Source organism: Chaetura pelagica, unplaced genomic scaffold, assembly GCF_000747805.2.
Source record: "Chaetura pelagica isolate M959 unplaced genomic scaffold, ChaPel_1.0 scaffold50, whole genome shotgun sequence".
Taxonomy (NCBI): Eukaryota; Metazoa; Chordata; class Aves; order Apodiformes; family Apodidae; genus Chaetura; species Chaetura pelagica.
The window spans coordinates 706419-726396 of record NW_009952366.1 but is presented as its reverse complement, the minus strand read 5'-3'; the positions used below and the strand labels follow the sequence as shown (position 1 = coordinate 726396).

Here is a 19978-nt window from a genome sequence, read left to right as displayed (position 1 = left end):
ACAGAACCATGAAAGAACCTTTTTATGTGCCAGTACAAAATACACCCTGTATTTTCATAACATGCACAAAAACAGATACATCCAAACAGAGAGGTCCACCGTGGCTTTCTTACTATTATTAGCATTTTGTACTTTACACTGTCTTCTGGGTTCTATAGCAGGTACTATCCAAAATAGATAAACCTACAAAAGCCATAAATATTTTCTAGAGACATTTATTTATCGTCCTACTCCTGTGAAGTTAGTCACAAAACTCCCTGTTATCTTAATTGAATGAAGATCTTACCATTATGTATTTGTGTTAAGAGATTTTCATTTAAAGCTGTATCAGAAGATAAAGGTTGGGAGTATGTTACAAAGTTATTTCTGCAGTATTTTAGAGAAGCAAGCTGGATAGTAGCTAGCAAATAATGTGCACTGAATTGCAGTGTATTTTTCTTACTAAGTAGAATGTTCCTTTCTGTAGACTCTTCCTGTGATTTTCACCCTCTTCTAATTGAAAGTTAATGGACAATGTGAATTTGTAAGGTTTATGCTACTATATAGAGATATGTGTATATGTGATCCCAATTTGTCTACACTTCAGATTAACATAGAAATTATTGCTGTGCTGTATAGTAAATGGGGAGAAATCCAATTAGTGTCTGCCATTCTCATTTCTTATTCATATAGAACAGCAGGGTTACAGAGCAATGTTTCAATATCGCAGTATTTCCTGGTTATTTCTGGGCTGTCTGCATTGCATTTTCCTAGTGCATTCATGTCTGACATAAAATGTATGCATGATGACAAGGTCTGCATGTGCAAATACATGTAACTGAGAATGATTCATTATGTCACATCATCCACTAGCTTCTATTAAGCGTAAGCATTGTTAGGATGCTTAAAAAACCTTAGTGTAATGTGGAATTGTTCAAGCAGTTTGGACTACAAACACATTTTGAAAAGCATAAAAGATTTTCTTCATGCTTATTTCATGATTTACCAGGATCTGTAAGTAGGAAAATACTTGTAGTGAAAATTAAGTGTAAGATGCAGTATGTTTCTGGATGCAAGCTTTACAGTTTGTTAAATGTTATAGGCTTTTTTGCCAGAGTAAGATGAACAGTCTAGGATTTTTCTAATTGATATATAAATCCATTGTCTTAAGATTTAATTTTCCAATAAAAGTTTTGATCCAATTATATTATAAAAAGTTATATTCCTGTTCCAGGAGTTACTTAGTTTGCAAGACTTCATAAAGATTGTGAAGTAATTTTAAAAAAATAAATTAATAATAACTTTTTCGGATATTTTTCTGTGCCCAAAAAATAAATTAAAAATTTCATACCTCTGAAAGAAGAGCAGAGAGTTCACAATTCAGTTCATCCGCTTTGTTTCAACTAGGAACACAGTAGAGATCACATTATCTTATCCCACAGTAATAGATTTTCTCCCTGTGAAAAGGCAAAACAGAAATGCACTAGTGATCAGAAGAGCTCACCACCACGCAGTCAGGCTTCCCAGTGCCTACTTCTGGCTCTGCTGCTGACTCTGCCTTATCTTTGACAAGGCACCAGAACTCTCTATTCCTCTGCTTATTCCTTTAATTTCAAAAGCATTGGCATGGAACTTAACTTTTTAAAAATGCTTCAGATGATCAGAAAAGGTCAGAATAAGATACTGAAATGTCTTCACAGGAATGAATTCTTCCTGCAAATGAATAAGAGTGTGTATCAGTGTTCTCCCTACAAAGCCAAATCACTCCTTTTTTTTTTTTTTTTTTTTTTTTTACAGGCAACAGTTGCTGCTTTTGCTGCAAGTGAAGGCCATTCACACCCGCGAGTGGTGGAGCTGCCAAAGACTGATGAAGGCCTGGGCTTTAATGTCATGGGAGGAAAGGAGCAAAATTCACCTATTTATATTTCTCGCATCATTCCCGGAGGAGTGGCAGAAAGGCATGGAGGGCTCAAACGGGGGGACCAGCTGCTTTCGGTTAATGGAGTGGTATGTGGAAATTTGATAGACCTTTCATTTTCATCTGGATTTGTGTTTTTCACAGCTGTTCTAATACTGTTGTTTAAAATGCAGCCATATGAAACAAAAAGAATGAGCTCTGTGAGGGACCTTCAGCATGCATTTGTGGTGCAATGAGGCAAAGCTGCATCGACAGTTTTGTGCCACTGCAACTTCTGTTGTGATGGAGGGTGCTTCAAAGTTTTATTTTCAGTCCACGCCACATGCTTAATTTACACAGAAGCTATGCCTTTCTTAATAGATCGTGCTACAAATTCCTTTTGCAGTAAAAGCATCATAACAGGCTTTATTGTTCTTCCAATTCTATAGCCTCTGAGGTGCACAGCCCCTTTCCAAGCATGGTGATGCCTCAGTGACACTTGTGCAGTCTTGTGACCTTCAGAGCATTTGAACACATAATAGCGAAGGAAATTTGGTAAGCACATTTAGTGCTAATTTGCATTGGAAGGTGCATTCCAGATCTCTTTCAGTGACATTTGTCCAGCTGTGATACTTGTCAGAGAAATGAGCTGTAAAAATGAACACATATAGGGAGCACATATTTTCAGTAAAAAGCTACATTTTATACACAGTCATTTCTCATGTAAGTCAATACTTCAGGGTGGAGTGTTGTACAGTAGTTTTACTGTGAATGTCAGCAGCGAGGTAAAAATTAAAAGACTCTTAGAGTAGAGGCAAAAAATGAGGCACTGCCTACATGATACGGGTCAAATTATGCCTTTCATTTTGCTTTTGTTCCCTTTTACAAGGGAACGTAAAATACTGAAAGGGTAAGCATACTCACTGATATAACCCTACACTTCTCTTAATGAAAACATAATACTTTTTCATGCAAAACCTCCATCTAAACTTTGCAGTTAAATACACCAAAAGCACGTAGGAGCCATTCCTGAATCCAGTCATAAATATAAGACTTTCCAACTTAAATTTCCTCTGTGTTGCAAACCCATCAAGAGTAAAAAAAAAAAAAGCTGTTTTCTACATGCTTTCATGTTGTTGTCTGTTTCTCTCAACAATAGCTATTCCCTTTCTCTTGAAATAAGATATCAGTATAACACTTCAGACAGACTTTTTTCCACTTCTTCCATCAGCCATCATGTTCTCAAAAGGGAAATAACAGTTCTGGAAGCTTACTTGCCCCCGTACACAATGAGAAAAAAAAAGATAGAAAATAAAAGGAAACCCACTGAAAAGATGATTTTGTCTCAGGGAAAAAGAAACCAATAAGTAAATTGCCTGAACTTCACTGATTGAAAGTAGATAAAATATTTGTGGTGGTGCTGTTGTTCAGCATGTCTGTCAACAAGTGAATAAAAAAGACAGATTAAAAGAGTTTGTATTTGCTAATTAGTGTTTGGTTCTTTTTTCTGTCAACAGTGTCTAGGCAAATACTGGGGAGGAAAGTGGTGAGCCTTAAGACATCATGATATACTGAATTTTACTGTTGTCAGCTCTATTTCATGATAGTTTGGACAAAGAAATTCATGAATGTGCTCTGGAATATGTCTTAAGCTAATGTAGCAAAAAAACCCACAATATAAACTTTTGATTTGCGTGTAGGCACCTGAGAAAGATGATTCCAAGATGTAACAGAAAAATCTTTAGTGTTCATAGTCTAAACAATAGAAATTGAAGATTGAATTGCAGTTGCATACTTGAAATTATGTCTTTGAGCAACTGTTCACACACCAATCTTCAGCTGAATTAAGCCCATACAATATAATTCTTAAAAAAGACAAAAATTATAGAAGTGGTAATTTGTTTGCAGACAGCTTGAAACAGGAGGAGAAAGGTCTAAATTTAACATTGTTCACTGAGACTAGTTCACTCTGTGCTTCTCTCAATTTAGCTGGAGGAAAGGAAGTAGTATACAGTATGTACAATACAACAGACGGCTCAGCAGTGGAACATGAAATGAAAATGAATTATCTGTAACTTGTTTGTGCCCAGAAGTTGGTGGTTATCCAACTTTATAATTATCAACATAAAATTAGAGCTGTGTGTTCAGAATCCAGATTTGTTACCCCAGCATGACTGTTCCTTGAGCTGTTTCACCGGATGTGAAAAAAAGTGTTTTCTCATTATGCTGGGGATTTTGTTACATACTTTTGTCCCACACCCCCTAAAAGTAGAGGAAATTGAAAGCAGCAAGCCTTGCAGATGGCTCCACAAAGGCATTTGCTGGTCATAGCTGGCAAGGATTCTGTTCTGCATTCGTCAGATACCTGGTGTGAGTCAGATGCAGAAAGAGATACAAAATAGGTTTATAATGGCTAATTTATTACCCAATCATTTGCTTACAGATATCGAATGGAAATACTCTTCTCAGTTTTGCAACTTGTAGGGTAACAATCAGCTTCTCTTTTTTTGTCTGCAAGGGGGTGAGATTTTTTTCTTTTATATTTATGACAAGTCTAAGGCCCTGGATGCAGTAATAGCTGGTGTTTCCCCATGCTGTATCTGCAATTTTTTCAGCTGTTCCAATACCTGAAGGGACCTGCCAGAAAGCTGAGGAGGACTTTTTACAAGGGCTTGTAGCAAGAGGACAAGAGGTAATGGCTAAAAACTGGAAGAGTGGATCAGATATAAGGAGGAAATTCTTCCACTGTGAGGGTGATGAGACACTAGAACATTTTGCCCAGAGAAACTTTGGAGGCCCCATGCCTGGAAGTGTTTAAGAGCAGGTTGGATGGGGCTTGGAGCAACCTGATCTAGTGGGAGGTGTCCCTGCACTTGCAGTGGGTTTGGAACTACATGATCTTTAAAGTTCCTTCCAACATGAACCATTCTAGGATTTTGTCATTCTTGTCTCTACACAGTATTTTGCATCTGCCAGTGCAATAAGAGAAATAGATGGAAGTATGTATAAAATAGATGCAATAAAAAATTACATAGTAAATAAAGACATACATTCTGAAACAAATTTATTAAATCCCATGTTTGGTGAGTGGTTCTAAAATAACATGGTTATCAGATCCTTGCAATGTCCCTGGCCAGTGTAACTCAGTCGGCAAAATCCTGTGTACCGACATGACCAATACCAACAGGAGTCCTTCACCAGCACAGCCTCAGAGTTTTGCAGAGGCAGAAGAATTGAAACAGCAAAACAATTTCCTTCACTGGTGTTAGTTCTTTTCCCTACTCCAAGGAGCTTCTGCTGTTTAAGTTGTCAGCTACTGCTGTGCAGGTGGAACGTTTGCAAAGCCTTGGAAATATGAGTGCAGGCAGCAATGGAGACGTGGAGAGCAAGTATAGCAATTGTATTAATAGCAGCTGAAAACTCTAGTTGTTAAGATCTGAGTTAGATATGTTTGGGGAGTAGGATTTGTATTTAGCAGTACTATCTTTTCCTTTGCCTTGCTTATTTTCCCCTCTTTGTTTATGGTTCAGAGCTTTAGGCTTTACTCTGTATCATTACTATTCAAGTCAATAGGAGTTTTCCATTGACCTGGATAACAACAAAGTCAAACCTGTCATTTCTAATTAGAAAATACCGGCTGTAAACTGGAAGAACAAGGCCAGAGACAAATGGGAAAGAAAACAGGCAATAATAAATTAAATACAGTTTACTAAGTTGTATGAAGTATTGAAGTACACCATCTTGTTATTCCCCTACAGGACAGATACAATCACAATTGCTTATACATGTCTGTTAAAACCATCCAACTCTTTGTAAGCAAATGAATATTTTGGCTACTTCATGTAGCTTGGGAGCTTACAATTTTTGTCCTTAGCCTGTTCTAAGTTCATACTATTCCACAGCAAAACTGATCACAACACTGAATAAATACACTGTTGTTTCCTCTGAATGTCCATGCCACATCATACTGACCACAATTCACAAGCAAAAAATGAAAAATAAAACAAGGTCAAATTTGGTACAGTTCCTCTTAAGGTGAGAACTGCGTTTACAGAAGCCAGTATCCAAGCAGTGAGTTACAAAAGATAGCTAGTTACAGTGTGTGTTACTTATGATTGCCTCTTCTAACACTAAGCAGTTATGGGGTAGGGGACACAGGGAAGAGGTTTTAATTTGTCTGTGACCTGTTCATTAAAGCAATTTCACAAAACACCCTGTGCATCTATAGCTTTTAAATTTAAGCTCTTTTTGGAGCACTGGATTAATTCACTGGTTCTTACACAAAACGATTTCGTCTTTTTCAAAAATTTGTAAGGAAACCTTTTTTTCTCCAAATTACTTCTAGGTAGCAGTGCTTGTTCAGCAGATTTATCCCAATCACAACTTCCAATAAAACTGGTCATCACAGATTATGAACTTTCTCAAAGATCTTTGAATAGGAGACCTACTGGAGAGATTTCATGAATGTGCAGTTCAAGAACATGAAGTAATTTATTTCAACAATCAGATGTCTATTTACATCAAGGTTTTTTCTCTTCCTGGCAATAATTTCAGTACCTGGCATGACATTCCTTATTTCTCCAAGTTGCATTAATGTTTTTGAAGCATTTTTACATTTCTGTAGAAACTCTTTGAGTCCAGTCAGTTGAATCACTCAAGGAATAATTACTTGTATTAATATGTTGAAGGATATGTAACAGGAGAAGGGAGATAAACCATAAGGCGATAATCTTGTGTTGTTTATATTATGTATGTAGAAGTGTATTGTGCCTGCTTTTTGAAACTTCTAAATCATTATTTCTAGCTCGTAGTATGTCACAGCAGAAGTAATCTTTATTCATTGTTCTTGCACAATGCTACTCAGTCAAACAGGAAAGATGGAAATAGAAGGAATTTTCTCCTGACAGTTATTATAATGATGCTAACGATCATTCTTTTAGCCTGAATTGAACTTCAGGTACTTCAAATGCTGCTGCTTCTCTTTGGACACCTATGGGTATAGTTTCATTTTAAATAGCCCAGTAAACTTACAAGTTTTAAAACACAGCATGTAGTAAACTTTGATTTCTTTTATGTGGGAAAAAAATGACTTATTTTTAGAATGTCTAAAATCAATGTGAAGATACCAGTTCTGCCATCTTTTTTTTTTTTTTCCTGTGCAGAGATACTTTTGTTTGTTGGAATATAACCTGCAACACACATGGGCAATCATACACCATTAGAAAAATTCTCCCTTTCTCTTAAGATGTGGAAACAATCCACATGCCTGAAAAGCACTCCAGTTAGTCTACTTAATGGTAGAAACTAAATACTCTTTTCACAGCCGAGTCACCTCCCCCATTTGGAAATTTACTGTTTCAAACAGTGTTAGCATAGAAATCAGAGCTTGAACCCCTTTGAGAACACTTTTGATTTCACAGCAGATATCATCTTACTGTCAACCATTTTCCACAAAGAGAGGGGAAGTATATGTTCCTCCAGCAGGAACATGCAACGTTTCAGTTAGTGCTTAATTGCTTACAACTAACCAGACAAAGACTAGTTTATTTCCAATAGAGAGCCCATGTCACACAAATGTTAAACATGTGACTAATGCCATTAACAAAGACATGGCTAGGCCCTGGGACCAGCAGGCACACTCCTTTGCTTGCAGCTCAGCAACTGATGGATCACCACATGGCATTCCCTGCGGGATCCAAACAGGGTCGGGGTGTAAGAAAGGAAAACTGCTATTTCAAACTTGCAATTTCTTCATTTCTTACCAACATTTAAGTATTTATTTTTGCACCTTGCAAATAGACTGTTCAGGTTTTTATTGCAGGGTTTTGAGGCTTTTTAACATTTAATTTTGTTTGCATAAAGCTTGTTGAATATTTCCCCTGCTTTTCACACGGATCAGAAATCAGGTTTGTCATGCAACCTAAAACAGATTTGTGTTATTTAAAATATTAAAATAAATACATTCCCAGCAGTGCATACATCTTACTGAAGTCAACACTTTACCTTAATAGTTCCTTGAAAAATGTAAGGTGTGGGAACTCCTAAAACCCCAGCAGCCCAGTGTGAAAAAAGGCACAGAGCTCTAGATCAAAGCAGCATATTCTCTGTTAAATCTGTTCTCCCTGCTCCCAGAGTGTGGAAGGAGAGCACCATGAGAAGGCGGTGGAGCTGCTAAAGGCGGCTAAGGACAGTGTCAAGCTGGTGGTGCGCTACACCCCCAAGGTGCTGGAGGAGATGGAGGCTCGCTTCGAAAAACTGAGGACAGCCCGGCGCCGGCAACAGCAGCAGTTGCTCATTCAGCAGCAGCAACAGCAGCAAACGACACAACAAAACCATATGTCGTAGGTGAGAGGATTCATTGGTCTTCCCACCTGGGCCAGCAGCTCCTGGGGTCCGGCAGGGCAGGGCCAGGTGCCAAGGCCTGTTCCAGCCCCAGCCAGGGGCAGGGCAGCTGGGGGGCACCAGGACAGCCCCAGCCCATCGGGCACCTCCCTGGGGATGGTGACTGGCTGAGCCCAGGCTGGGCCCTGCTCAGTGGGGCTCACGGCCAGGCAGAGCTGTGGGGAGCTGGATGCTGGCTCTGATGCAGCATCACAGCTGATGGCTCCAGAGGGCAGTGTGGGGTCCTTGGCTGTGGGGGGAGCAGAGAGAGCCCCAGGGAGCTGACGTGGGGTCTTGGGCTGCGGTGCCAGGGGGGGACTCTTGGAGTGCGAGTCAGGGCTGGTGGTGCCCTCAGGGCCCTGACAAGCACATGCTGCAGGGAGGATGATCAGAGCTCATTCTTTGGTACATACCCACACAGTCTGACCCAGTAAAAATGGATTTTGAAAACAGGTGAAAGACGCTAACAAATTCTTGATCCAATTTCCAACTAATAACCCTGAGATCAATAGCCACTAAGCAGCTCTGGCTTACCTGCAAACAAGACTGCATAGCAAGGCTGTACTTACTGGGAACATTTTTTAATTAAAAACCAGAGCATTTGTGACTGGAAAGAATATGCTACCAGATTTAGATAAAGTTTAATGTATTTTCAAATAGTCTGTTACAGCTTTTCAACAGAATATTGAGATTTGCTACTGGTATATAAAGAAAAGTCTCCCTAGTTCCTTCTCTGGTATAGGGAATGCAAACTTCACCCTGTGGTTCCTCTGCAGAGAAGCCACAAGTACTTGCTTCTCATCTCCAATTTGGTGGGAAGTATTTAACTCACTCCTGGCTGACATTCAATATCACAGTAGCTTCTGAGAGGCCTGCAAGTTTCCCAGTGTAGTCAAAACACAACGTACGAGGTACAGACATTCTCCACATTCGCAGTTTTTCTGAAATCAATGAGACTTTGTGACATAAATACATTAATACATATGCTCCTTTTGCCCAAATGAAGTAAGGTAGGAAGTGTGTCCCAATGACTTACACCCCAATCCTCTATGTGTCATACCAGGTGTTCGCAAAACAGGATTTTTGCAGCAGTAGAAGTCCACAAGTGACTCAAAGAGTTCCCAAATGCTCAGAAACTGAAGCTCCCAGTGATCATTTCATCATTACTGACACTGACCTCCATTGATATTTAGGGGAAAAAAACCCACCTTGTGGACCCCTTGTCCTGTGACCACCAGAAATGCAGTTTTGTTGATGGAAACAGACACTGAGTGGGATTGGAATACCATTTCAGGGCCTCAGTTCTGGTAGGAGGTATAAACAGTAGAATTTAATGAAGTAAGTTTTGGGTTTCTGTGTAAAATAGGACCATTGCAGGAGACAAATATACAAATGCTACAGTCTTGTGAACTTTTTCATTTTTCCAGTTGCCTAAGTCTTTTCATTAGCATGTAAGTTATTTTTACTGATCTTGATTTTTTCTTTAAATTGAAAGAGAAGAAAGGCAGGCAAAGACAAATAGCAACTTAATTCCTCAATTCCTTGTGCTTGGTGTGAGAAATGTGTTTCTTTCATTCTAGGTTATTCTCAAGAAAAAAAAAGCCTCGATCAAGAGTTCAGTAATCAAGCAGCCAGAGCTGTACTACTTCAGTATTCCAGCAAAAGGAAACAACTACAGGAAAAATAAAACAGAATTCATCTGGAGAATGTGCTGTACAAGAATAACATAGTTAAGACAAAAATAGGGAGGGCACCTTCATGATAAGACTTTTCAGCACATGGCAGTCACAAGTACCTAATACTACTGGGACTCTATTCCTAATGAGAACAGCATTGTAGGTAAACCCTATGAAACAGTGAAGTCCAGGGCTTCCAAATAATCATGTTTGATCTGATCTTGCACTCCTTACTCTCACAAATTGGCCAGTTGGCTTTCTCTAGGCAGTTAAAGTTTTGGTTTAAGGAGATCAAGATCGGTTGCTTTTGGGGACAGAATCTTTCTCTACAGTTATATCCAGAAATGAACAACTACATCAGTTCAAAATTTTTGCCACAGACATCAAACTCATACATCATGCTTCATAGCCACTTTGTACTCTATATTGTAGAGCTGTTTTAACCTAAATTCCTGTTTATAATTTTCAATTTTCCCTCTGGAAATAGCAATTTACTATATTTATAAAGTATTCCATTTGTAGAAGCAATTGGCTTTTTACTCTTGGTGTTTCCATATATTTTATTATACATCAACAAAGTGAGAAAGTTTTAGGTCAACTTTAATTTTCTTAGTAGTAAAGTTAGGGAATCCTAGAACTGTATTTTTAAACATAGATATTGCTTGTATCTATTATAGTTACTATTCCGAAATCTATAACTGGATATATTATATATTTATTCCATAAAATATATATTGTCTGAATGTACCTGTTAGAGAAGTAGGGTCTTTGCTTAGCATGTATTGCAAATGTAGTAAGTTAATGTTAGCAAAAGACCAAGCTTTGTTTGGCAGATATTACTGTGATAGCATAATCTCAGCTTTTCTGTATTCTTTAATTTATTTTCCAGTCTAATGTTAATATATTTTAGAGAGGAAGAAGTGTAAGATGTTTCTTTTTAAGACTTGCATGTTATCATTTGAATCAATTTGAAGTTAGAGTTCTGATTATTATTATTTTTTTAAATCAAACCAAATTGGAATGTGCAAACAGAATATATAACTAAGTTCTTAAGTTTACATGTTGGCTTTTCCAAAGAAAATAGTCAAAGCTGGAAGGCTACAGATGTCATCTACTTTCAAGAAAATAAGGAAATGAAACCCCCAAATTCTAAAAAAAATAATCATTTTGAGCACACCTTTTGTGCTTCATGAGTGAAGACAGAGAGGAAAGGAGCTTAGGGGAGATCCCTACAGTCCATGAATGTTGAAGATTCCAGCTGGTGTCAGTGAAAGTTTAGCAACGTGAGGAATGTAGAAATGGTCTGAACAAATGTTCTGGTTGTGAACTTGGAACAAGTCAGAAACAATTAATATTCTGAGGGATCTATTCTCAGAGAGAGGAAAAGTGGAACAGGGGAAACTAGCAGCATCATAGCATGTAAGAAACCAGATGTAGGCTTAGCCAACTGTCTTGACAGTGATTAGTGTAAGTAGCTATTGAAAGGAAATTACTGTATTTTTAAAACAAAACAGCATGAATTCATCCAGAGAAGCCGTATTTTATACAGAGAAGTAATTCTATCCAGTGGTCATTGGTGACAATATCAGTTAAGACAGTGGAGTTTGAGGACTACCAGAATTAAAGATGAAATACATTGTATTGTGCTCTGCACTACGTCTTTTTATACTTAATAAAATTGTATGTACCTATTTTAAAACTGTATTCTCAACCAGACACTGCTATTAATATTGATGGTATATAAATTGTTATTATGACTGCATATAACTCTTCTGTATGTTATCAGTATGATTTGAATTACACCAATAGTTGCATTTTCAGAAACCAAGCATCCAGAATTAGTCAGCCCACTGTACTGCATTTTTCCAAACCACTCTCCACCTCCTCTCCTCCTCTTCCTCAAAAAGTTTAGGTTTAATGGATTGGAATGTGCTGATTAGTAGATTTCAATAATAGAATGTCATTCATATAGGGAAGCATATAAAATTCATTTTCATATATTATTATCCAATAAATTATCTATAAACACTAAAATTAATATCCCAGTCTTTGCCAACATTTAAGCATGAGATTAAAGAAAATACAAGAAAAATACAATTACCAACAAATTTGAAATAGAAACAGGAAGAAATAACTTTTTAGGGGTTACTTTTCATGCCCCTTACTGATCGATAAAACATAGAGGCACTTAACCACAGAATAATCTGTGTCCCTACACCTATAATCTGCATTTTGTTGTAGACAGTATTTCATTTGCAATTTAAATGTCTTGATCCTGATGCAGTAAGGCACTTTCCTCACATTCATTGCTGAATTAGGACCTAAAAGAAGTGCAGGGAGGACAACACTTTCCACTTGCAGGTCTGGAGGTACTTGTGCATCATATTTTAACTGATTGGTGTCCTGGCATTTGCTGTTTCACTTACCCTGAACTCTTCAGTCAATTTAGTGAATTTTATTGCTCACATTTACCCTTGGGGCTCCCTCATGTTTCTTTGCACTGGCAGCACACTGAGATAGATGCAGCAAGTCCTTTCTCTCTATTACAATAACCAAAGGGATGCCATGGGATTTTACAAGTTCTTGCACCATGTTCACTTATGCCACAGACCCAGATGTAAGATTTAATAGTAAATAGCAATTCAGGGCTGGTGGCATTTACTTACTGAAATTGATGGATCTGCTGTACCAGCCATAGTTTTTCTGTTTGTGACATCTACTCTGGCTGGCACTTTATAGGGGATTGAAGGATTTTATAGCCCTTGATAGAGTGAAAAGCTCACAGGGTTGCCTTTTCATTTTTTTCCTTCTACAGTGAAAAATCATAGATGAAAGGTCAATGAATGCCTGTGAGTGGAAGAAATTACATAAAAATCTACCTGCAGTTCCCTGGTGAATAATACTGCAGACCTTTTAGTCCTATACATCAAACCTTTTATATACATTTATCACAGCCAGGCTTCCAATCTGACTTAGGAACTTTTGGGAACTCTTGTAGAAGGCACAAGATTATATTGCACAATTTCAGGAGAAGAAACTGTTTATTCACCTACTAACTTCAGGAATTTAGAGTTCTAAATTAAATTAAAATCTCATGAGCAAACAAAGGTCATAGAATTAAAAAAAAAGTTAAACAAGAAGGGTGGTTTTGCCTGTGTTTGAAATAGTACAGGATTTTATGCATAATTTCAGACTTTAGAATAGTTATTATTCTTGTGATAGATTTATTTATCACAGGATGAGAGACTGTTCCAGAAAGTAGCAGTTATTTCTGAATCTTTCTGAAAATGGGATAATAAAACTGACCAATCTCCTAATGCAGAACTGTGTGTAGAGAAGCTAAGGAGATCGTTCCGTATATAAGCACAGGATTATCAGCTAGTATTACTGTCCCTTCACAAGCAATAGTGAGACCATTTCTGTATCCAGCATTCAATAAACCAAGTTTCAAACCGAGAGAGTATTCTGGGAGCACAAGAATGTGCTCCCTGCTGTGATACGTCAGATGAGAAGTGCAGCCCATTATGCTTGTCCATGAGAAGGTCAGGACAAATTAGGGATGTTTTCAAACAGTCTTGCAAGCACACCCAAGTTCACTGTGCTTGTCCACAAAGTTAATGCAGTCTTGTGCTCTGAACCAACAAAAATATTTGGATGTATATTTGGTGGATTCATTGTCTCTACTTTCAGCTGTCTCACAGCAAGCTGTGGAGCTTATGCTGATTGTTTCCACAGTCAACGGAGAGTTAGGGGCATCCCTCAAATGTGATTCATTCTACCTGTCTCCAACATCTATCTAAACACAGGGTAGTGCATCCCATGAAAGGGTTTAAAAGCAGAGCCACTGACTAAACATCCTAAATTACTACCTTGAAGTAATGTCTTTGGGGGTTATTCGCTGCCTCACTCCTACAGAGCTTCCTAATCAATAAATAAATATCCAGCCCCCAGTGTCTGAATTCCCTAGTCTAAAACCTCTATGTGCATAGCTCAGATGACTGATGGGCCTTATACGTGATCTGGTTTGTAAGGAGAGCCCTGTTGCTACTGATGTCTATCCTGAAGTGTTCTACAAAATTTAAGAGCTCAGCACAGGTATCATTAGCAAAATGCTTTGGTTGGTGTCGTACACAGGACCAGACTACTACAAATTTCAGTCTGTGAATGACAGCAGTATATACTGCCATAGTGTGTGTGCATTTTACAATAAATGCAGCCAAAAAGATGAACAATAGGCATTTGTGATACCAAGAGTCATAGCAAAACTTGACCAGCCTGTAACTATCTAGAATTAAGTAAAAATGCTACAGAAGCAGATATCTATAAGGAGCACTCAAAATCCAAGAGAAAAAAATCCTAGAGTTTTAATCTCTGATCTACTTTTAATTTTCTTTCTTAGTTTCACTTTTACCAACTCATCTGACGAAAAGGGAAGCATATGATTCAACAATTACACTTACTTTTATTGAATCAATAAAGAGTGTATAGTCTAGATGAACACGTCTTCCTTTTCCTTCTCTCTGAGGGTAGGATGAAGCTGAGGTCTGTCTGCAAAAAGGTGACACCCAAACACATCCCAGTGCTACAGAGTGCCTTCATTAGTCAGATTACAGTTCCTCCCCAGTTCAGTTCTCAGTATGTTGCCTCAAAGTGGGCATGTTTTATAGACCCACAAAGTCATGTTTATTTCAAGGAGAACTTGGTATTAAGCCTGAAGCTGTAAATCTCCCCCAACCTTTTCATTTTGACATCCCAAGCCAGACGAACTATTGCACTTGTAATAATCCAGCTGGGAGCCTGGGACTTAGCTTGTAAATAGGTCCAATTAAAAACTGTATCCCTGGAGTCACTTCTCTAACATTTCTGTTGAAATGAAAGAAATGTGAAAAACAAATACAGAGTATAACCTCTGAAGTACAGAAAGTAGCCAGTGCAATGCTACAGAAAGGGGAAAAGAGTTAAGATTTTTCACACGTGTGAAAGCTTCTCCAGGAATTTATAATATTACTTCTCTCTAAACAAGTTAATTTTCTGTAGTAGCAGATTTTCTAATAAGAATAAGGCAAAATTCCTAGCTAAAACAAGAAAACAGCTTGGGAAGAATCATGGATATGTTAAGGTAGCCATAAACAATTTGGTGGGTAAGGGTGGGTCCACCTCAGATGATAGTAGCTCAGAAATAGTTCTCACCCAGATCTTTTTTCTATCCAAACTTTATACTCATATCTAATGCCTCCGCTTTCTTTGCCCACAAATTCCCTTTGACTAGAGCCCAGAGCTATTCCAACTCTCCCACTGCAGTATTTCCTTCCTCTTCTTTCATGCTAGCAGTGACACTTCTTGTCCACATTCAATCTACTCAGCCAGATATGGCATTTAGGCTTTGCCAGATCCACCTTCTGGAGTGCTCTGCTACTTCACTTGCACACATATGCATTAGCTGCCCTCTCATGGCCACTGTAGTCAGCTGTCTTGCTGATTTGCTACTTCCTCCACACAAAATAATTTAAATGCCTGTGAGGAATAGAGGGGGCGAAAATACATTGAGGGGGTAGAAAAATGGTAGATAAATATTGAAAAAAAAAATTTGTCAGAGTAAACCAAGAATGTCCTCTGTTTCCTGAGTCAGCTACTTTTCAGCAAGTGATGATTTTCACCTTCATTTAGTTCCCTGCTGACAAAGCACTCTGTGCAATGACACCGATTGTGGAACAGCCATACAATTTCCTGTGGCTGGAACAACAGCTCCTTGTCTGGAACCGATGGACACCTAGCCCTGCTTGAAGGCATCACACAGCAAATTCACACACGTGCAGTAGGTCAGAGTTCCTATGCACACACTGACTGTGGGAGTTTTGCGGGTCATGAAGAGCCAGCATGTTTGGTATGCAGGAAACATAAAAATGTTTCGTGTGTTTCAAAATTCTATTTCAAAGTAAGTTTTCAACACTGTGCAATGAGAAATCAATAATCTTTCTTAAGCTCTTAAGGACCAAAGGACAATTTGCAGAGGACTACTGATTTCTCTATTGACTTCACCCTTCAGATGCTGAACGTATGCCAACATCCCCTTTCAAGCCCTGGATTTTTGCATGTCTATGTTTATCTTGTCTGCAGTGTTGACAGAAATAAGTTAAACTATTCACCACTGGGTCTTAGTACCCCTAAAGGAAAATGTAAACTTGACTGCTAACAGGAAGGGGATTTAAGCATCAGCTACCTCAGACTAAAATGTAGGTTCTAACCTGGTCTTTTGTAGCAGTATTTGTCTCCAGCCTTTTGTATTGCACTAAATAGACAATTTCAGTAATTTCTTCCGGCCCATGTTAGATTTGTTTCTCTGTATGCACAGCACGTTTACAGCTCCTTTGTCCGAGCGTATTTCTCGCTGTCCTTACCCGTGTCAGCCCGTGCCCAGCGGGGCAGGGCCCAGGGCAGCTCGCGGTGGGATAACCGCTCTGAGGGCCCCGCCTGGTGTGTAAGCCAGTGGCCATGGCAGCCCCGGCTGCTCCTGCCAGGGGCACCGCTGCCCAGCCCTGTTTCTCCTGGAATCGAAGAGCAGACCCGCACAGATGTGCCCAGCATTCATTCCGCGGATTTCCAGGCATTTCACAGTGAATGGGCAGTTCAAAATAGGCTCCGTTTAACATGTGCGAGAAGACCACATGAGTGTGCTCTCCACCACCACAAGAACACCGCTCTGCGCTAAGCATAGTGGAGAGCAATAGGATGGCACCAATAAAAGCAGTCTTCTTACCTGGGCAAGAATTCCATGGTCAATGTAAATATTGCTTAATATGATGAATGGAATGCACACAGTCAGGATCTGCTCATACTGCACCTGCTGCTGCTGAAGATTATAGGTGTGCTGATGAAAAAATTACTCAGAGCACCATTCGGCAAGTGCATTGCCCGCACTGAGGCAAATGAAATATGCAGCACGGGTCTTCGTGCCTTGCTGAAGAGACCCATGTGAGCCAGGTGCAGTGACAATTTGATGCAGGTCATGAATCTCACACTGCAGCAGCTGCTCTGCTTTCAGGGGGAGACTTGCAAAGATAATCGTCAAAATGAGTTTCCCTTGTAGCTGTGATTCTTCTCAGAGATGCTGACAGTCTGCACCGCTGCCTTGCACTGCCTTCCTGCCTCAGAGCAGCACCCAAACACCATCCCAGATCATTAGATCCAGCTGTATCTATAGATAAGCTGTAGAGGCATTTTATTTCTCTCATTCTAGACACTATATTTTTTCCTTTTTCCCCAGACTCTAACCAAGGCTTTGATATTCAGCTTAAGTATTCAGGTATTTGAAAGCTTTCCAGGGTTTTTTCTTCAGGGAAAACAAACTAGGAGCTACAGTTTGTGTACCACAGCTTATCTTTTCTGGCAGCTTCCTCTCTGAAAGACATGGAAGAAAGCAATACCCAAAAAGCACCAGCTTTACAAATACAGGACTTTAGAAAATTGGCAATCATGTTTCAAAGAGAAAAGTGCATTGCTGGAAGAAGTCATCAAAGTTGATTAAATAGTCCTACTTCAGCAAGCTCCAGTGGTCAAGTCCAGTCACTGAAAACCTTCACATTTTTTTCCATGAAATGCAAGGTGCAAAGACAGCACCTGGGAGGGAGGCAAGGGCCAGATCTCCTGCTCATTCTGCACATTCTGAGTATGGCCCTTCACAGCAGTCCAAATTCTCCAGTTCTTCTGGAATGCCACTAACTTGGGCAAGAATTACAGTCCTGAACAAGGAGGGGTGAAGCGAGACCTGTGCTTGTCCTGGAACTGGTTGGTGTGACCACGTAACTGTTTGCCTAACTTAAAGTCAAAAACTTTAAAAGGCCAAAAACACATTTTGACAAAATGCATGTTCATTGCTTGAAAGTTTCAAATAATAATCTCCAGATATCCAGAAACAAGTATTCCAGTGAGGCTGGTGCAGCTGAGGCTGGTTGGATGATTAGCTTAAATCTGAATGGAGCAAGGATGTGAAAAATAAGTCATTGGCTCTAATGCCAGTGCAAGAGATTTTAATGAGACACTGAAGAGTTTCCAACCCAATTCTTTGCTGAACTAATGAACGCTTGGTAACTCTGCATAACAATTAGTGTACCTCTGAAGCATGACTTAGAAGCACTCATCTTGCCTTTAGTAATTATTCAGCTCAGTTACTCAGGAGTAATACTGATCTGTCTTGCTAAGGAGATGAGTGCAATCTTAAAGCAAACTTGCTCTGCAAGCCAAGAGTCAAAGAAAGACAATTTTCAAAGCTGGAGAAAAAATAGGAGGAAAAAAAGAGAAAACTTCCAAATGTCAAGTCAGATAAAGATCTGACAGATTTCTCTGACTGTAAAAGTAACTGTTGAAGTGACTCAGGAATCAGTCAGAGTCACTGACAGTATTTTTTTCAGAGGGCAGTGTCAGTGAAGGTGCAATTCATCACAGCCAACATATGCCCAAAATAGAGGTTTCTGGTCTAAGCCAAAGATGAGCCTCTGCAGCTCATGGAGGAAACAATTATCTTCAAGGGGTGATTAAGCTCATCCGTGTGAGGGTTACTGATACAATATATTTTTGTTTTTCAGTGAAGACAGCAGAGGAATTTTCTGATTATCCTCCATCCTTCTGCTTCAACCATTGAAGCAGCATAAAAGCTTTTATCTCACTTTCCCCATTGAAAGTAGTGTGGTTTCTCGGTCTGTTTGTAGGCACATCCTATTCCTGACCTGTCTCTGAAGAAAATCTACTGGGTAATTACAACTCTGCCATCGGAGAATATTGTTAATGGGAAATGTCTCTTTTTCTGCATTCACTACAGGGGGAACCTCAATGAATAAGGTAAGAGCCTAAATTTTAGATGCCTCATAATGCAACAATCCAGCTGAAGAGCACAAAACCATTTATCACTGGGGCAGTAACTGCCAAAGATTAGTGCACAGAAGCCAAGCAAACTCTTGAAATGTATTAAGTGAATGGGCAATAACTGAGACAAAGAACTGTCTGCATGTTGTCTGTAGCATACAGATGATACTAAATCAACAACTGCTAGGTTGTAATTCTAGGAAATTGCATGCTGTTGCTATAACACCATCTGGTGATAGGTCTTGTGGTGGTTTCAAGAGAACAGAACATTGAAGATCAGAGGGATCACACCAACTGAAACCAGGGCTAGGAGCCTCATAATCCAACTCCGAAGAGCAGAAGGCAGGGAAATGTTGCAGTGAGCTCACCCCTCCATAACCGCCTTGAAGCTTTTAGCAACATGGAGCTTCCTTGGAAGCTTCTTGAACCAAAAACATTTATCTTTGTATTCAGTAGCCCCTGACAGATTTTGTTTTGTCACACTTTACTTACACATGGTGCAAAGAACCACTTCTGCTTCAAACTGGCTTTTAATATAGAACTTAATCTTCCTTGAGTCATCAGACTTCCAACATTGGATAAATGGTAGGAATTAAGAATAACACAGAAGTCCTAGGTTACTCTGTGACCTACTCTCTTTGTAGAGAAGCCATTTGTGAATCTTTGATCATGTTTGTTGCCTTGTGGTGACTCTTTCCTATTCTGCTACATAGGTCTTCAGATTGGCATACTATAGGAGCCTGCATAGTCTGAGGGGACATCAAGATTTGCATAATAGCAGAGTTGTATTTTCTGATTGCTCATTATCTCTCTCTAGAACTATAACATCTAGTACTATTTATTGTAACTCTCAAATATCTTTCCTGTGTGGCAATTGGTAAGACAATCCACTATTTTATATATGAAGCTTGCAGTGTTTTTCTCCAAGTGCATAATTTTACATTTATCAAAAGTGACTTTCATCTGCCATTTTAACGGCCAGTCACTGAGTCCCTTGAAGTCCTTCTGCAGTTCTTACTGACAGTCCTGATTTATTATTTACTACTCTGATTTATTAACATCAATAGACTTTTCCTCCTTTCCAGTCACATTGTTTCTCAGATCACTTAAAATACATTATACAGTGCAGACCCCTGCAGAACTTCACTATAACTCTGAAATGAAGTAGTAGGTGAAAACTAACCCT

The 19978-nt window shown here is 39.1% G+C and overlaps 1 protein-coding gene across 1 annotated transcript in view; it reads left to right on the top strand.

Annotated features, from left to right (window-relative positions):
- Nucleotides 1–8221, top strand: part of LIN7A (lin-7 homolog A (C. elegans)) — a 41541-nt gene extending 33320 nt beyond the window's left edge. Inside the window, exons 4-5 of the mRNA XM_010008046.1 lie at nt 1777–1986; nt 8009–8221. Coding sequence (XP_010006348.1) covers nt 1777–1986; nt 8009–8221 — 423 coding nt within the window. The remainder of the gene's footprint in view (nt 1–1776; nt 1987–8008) is intronic.
- Nucleotides 8222–19978: the final 11757 nt, after the last annotated feature.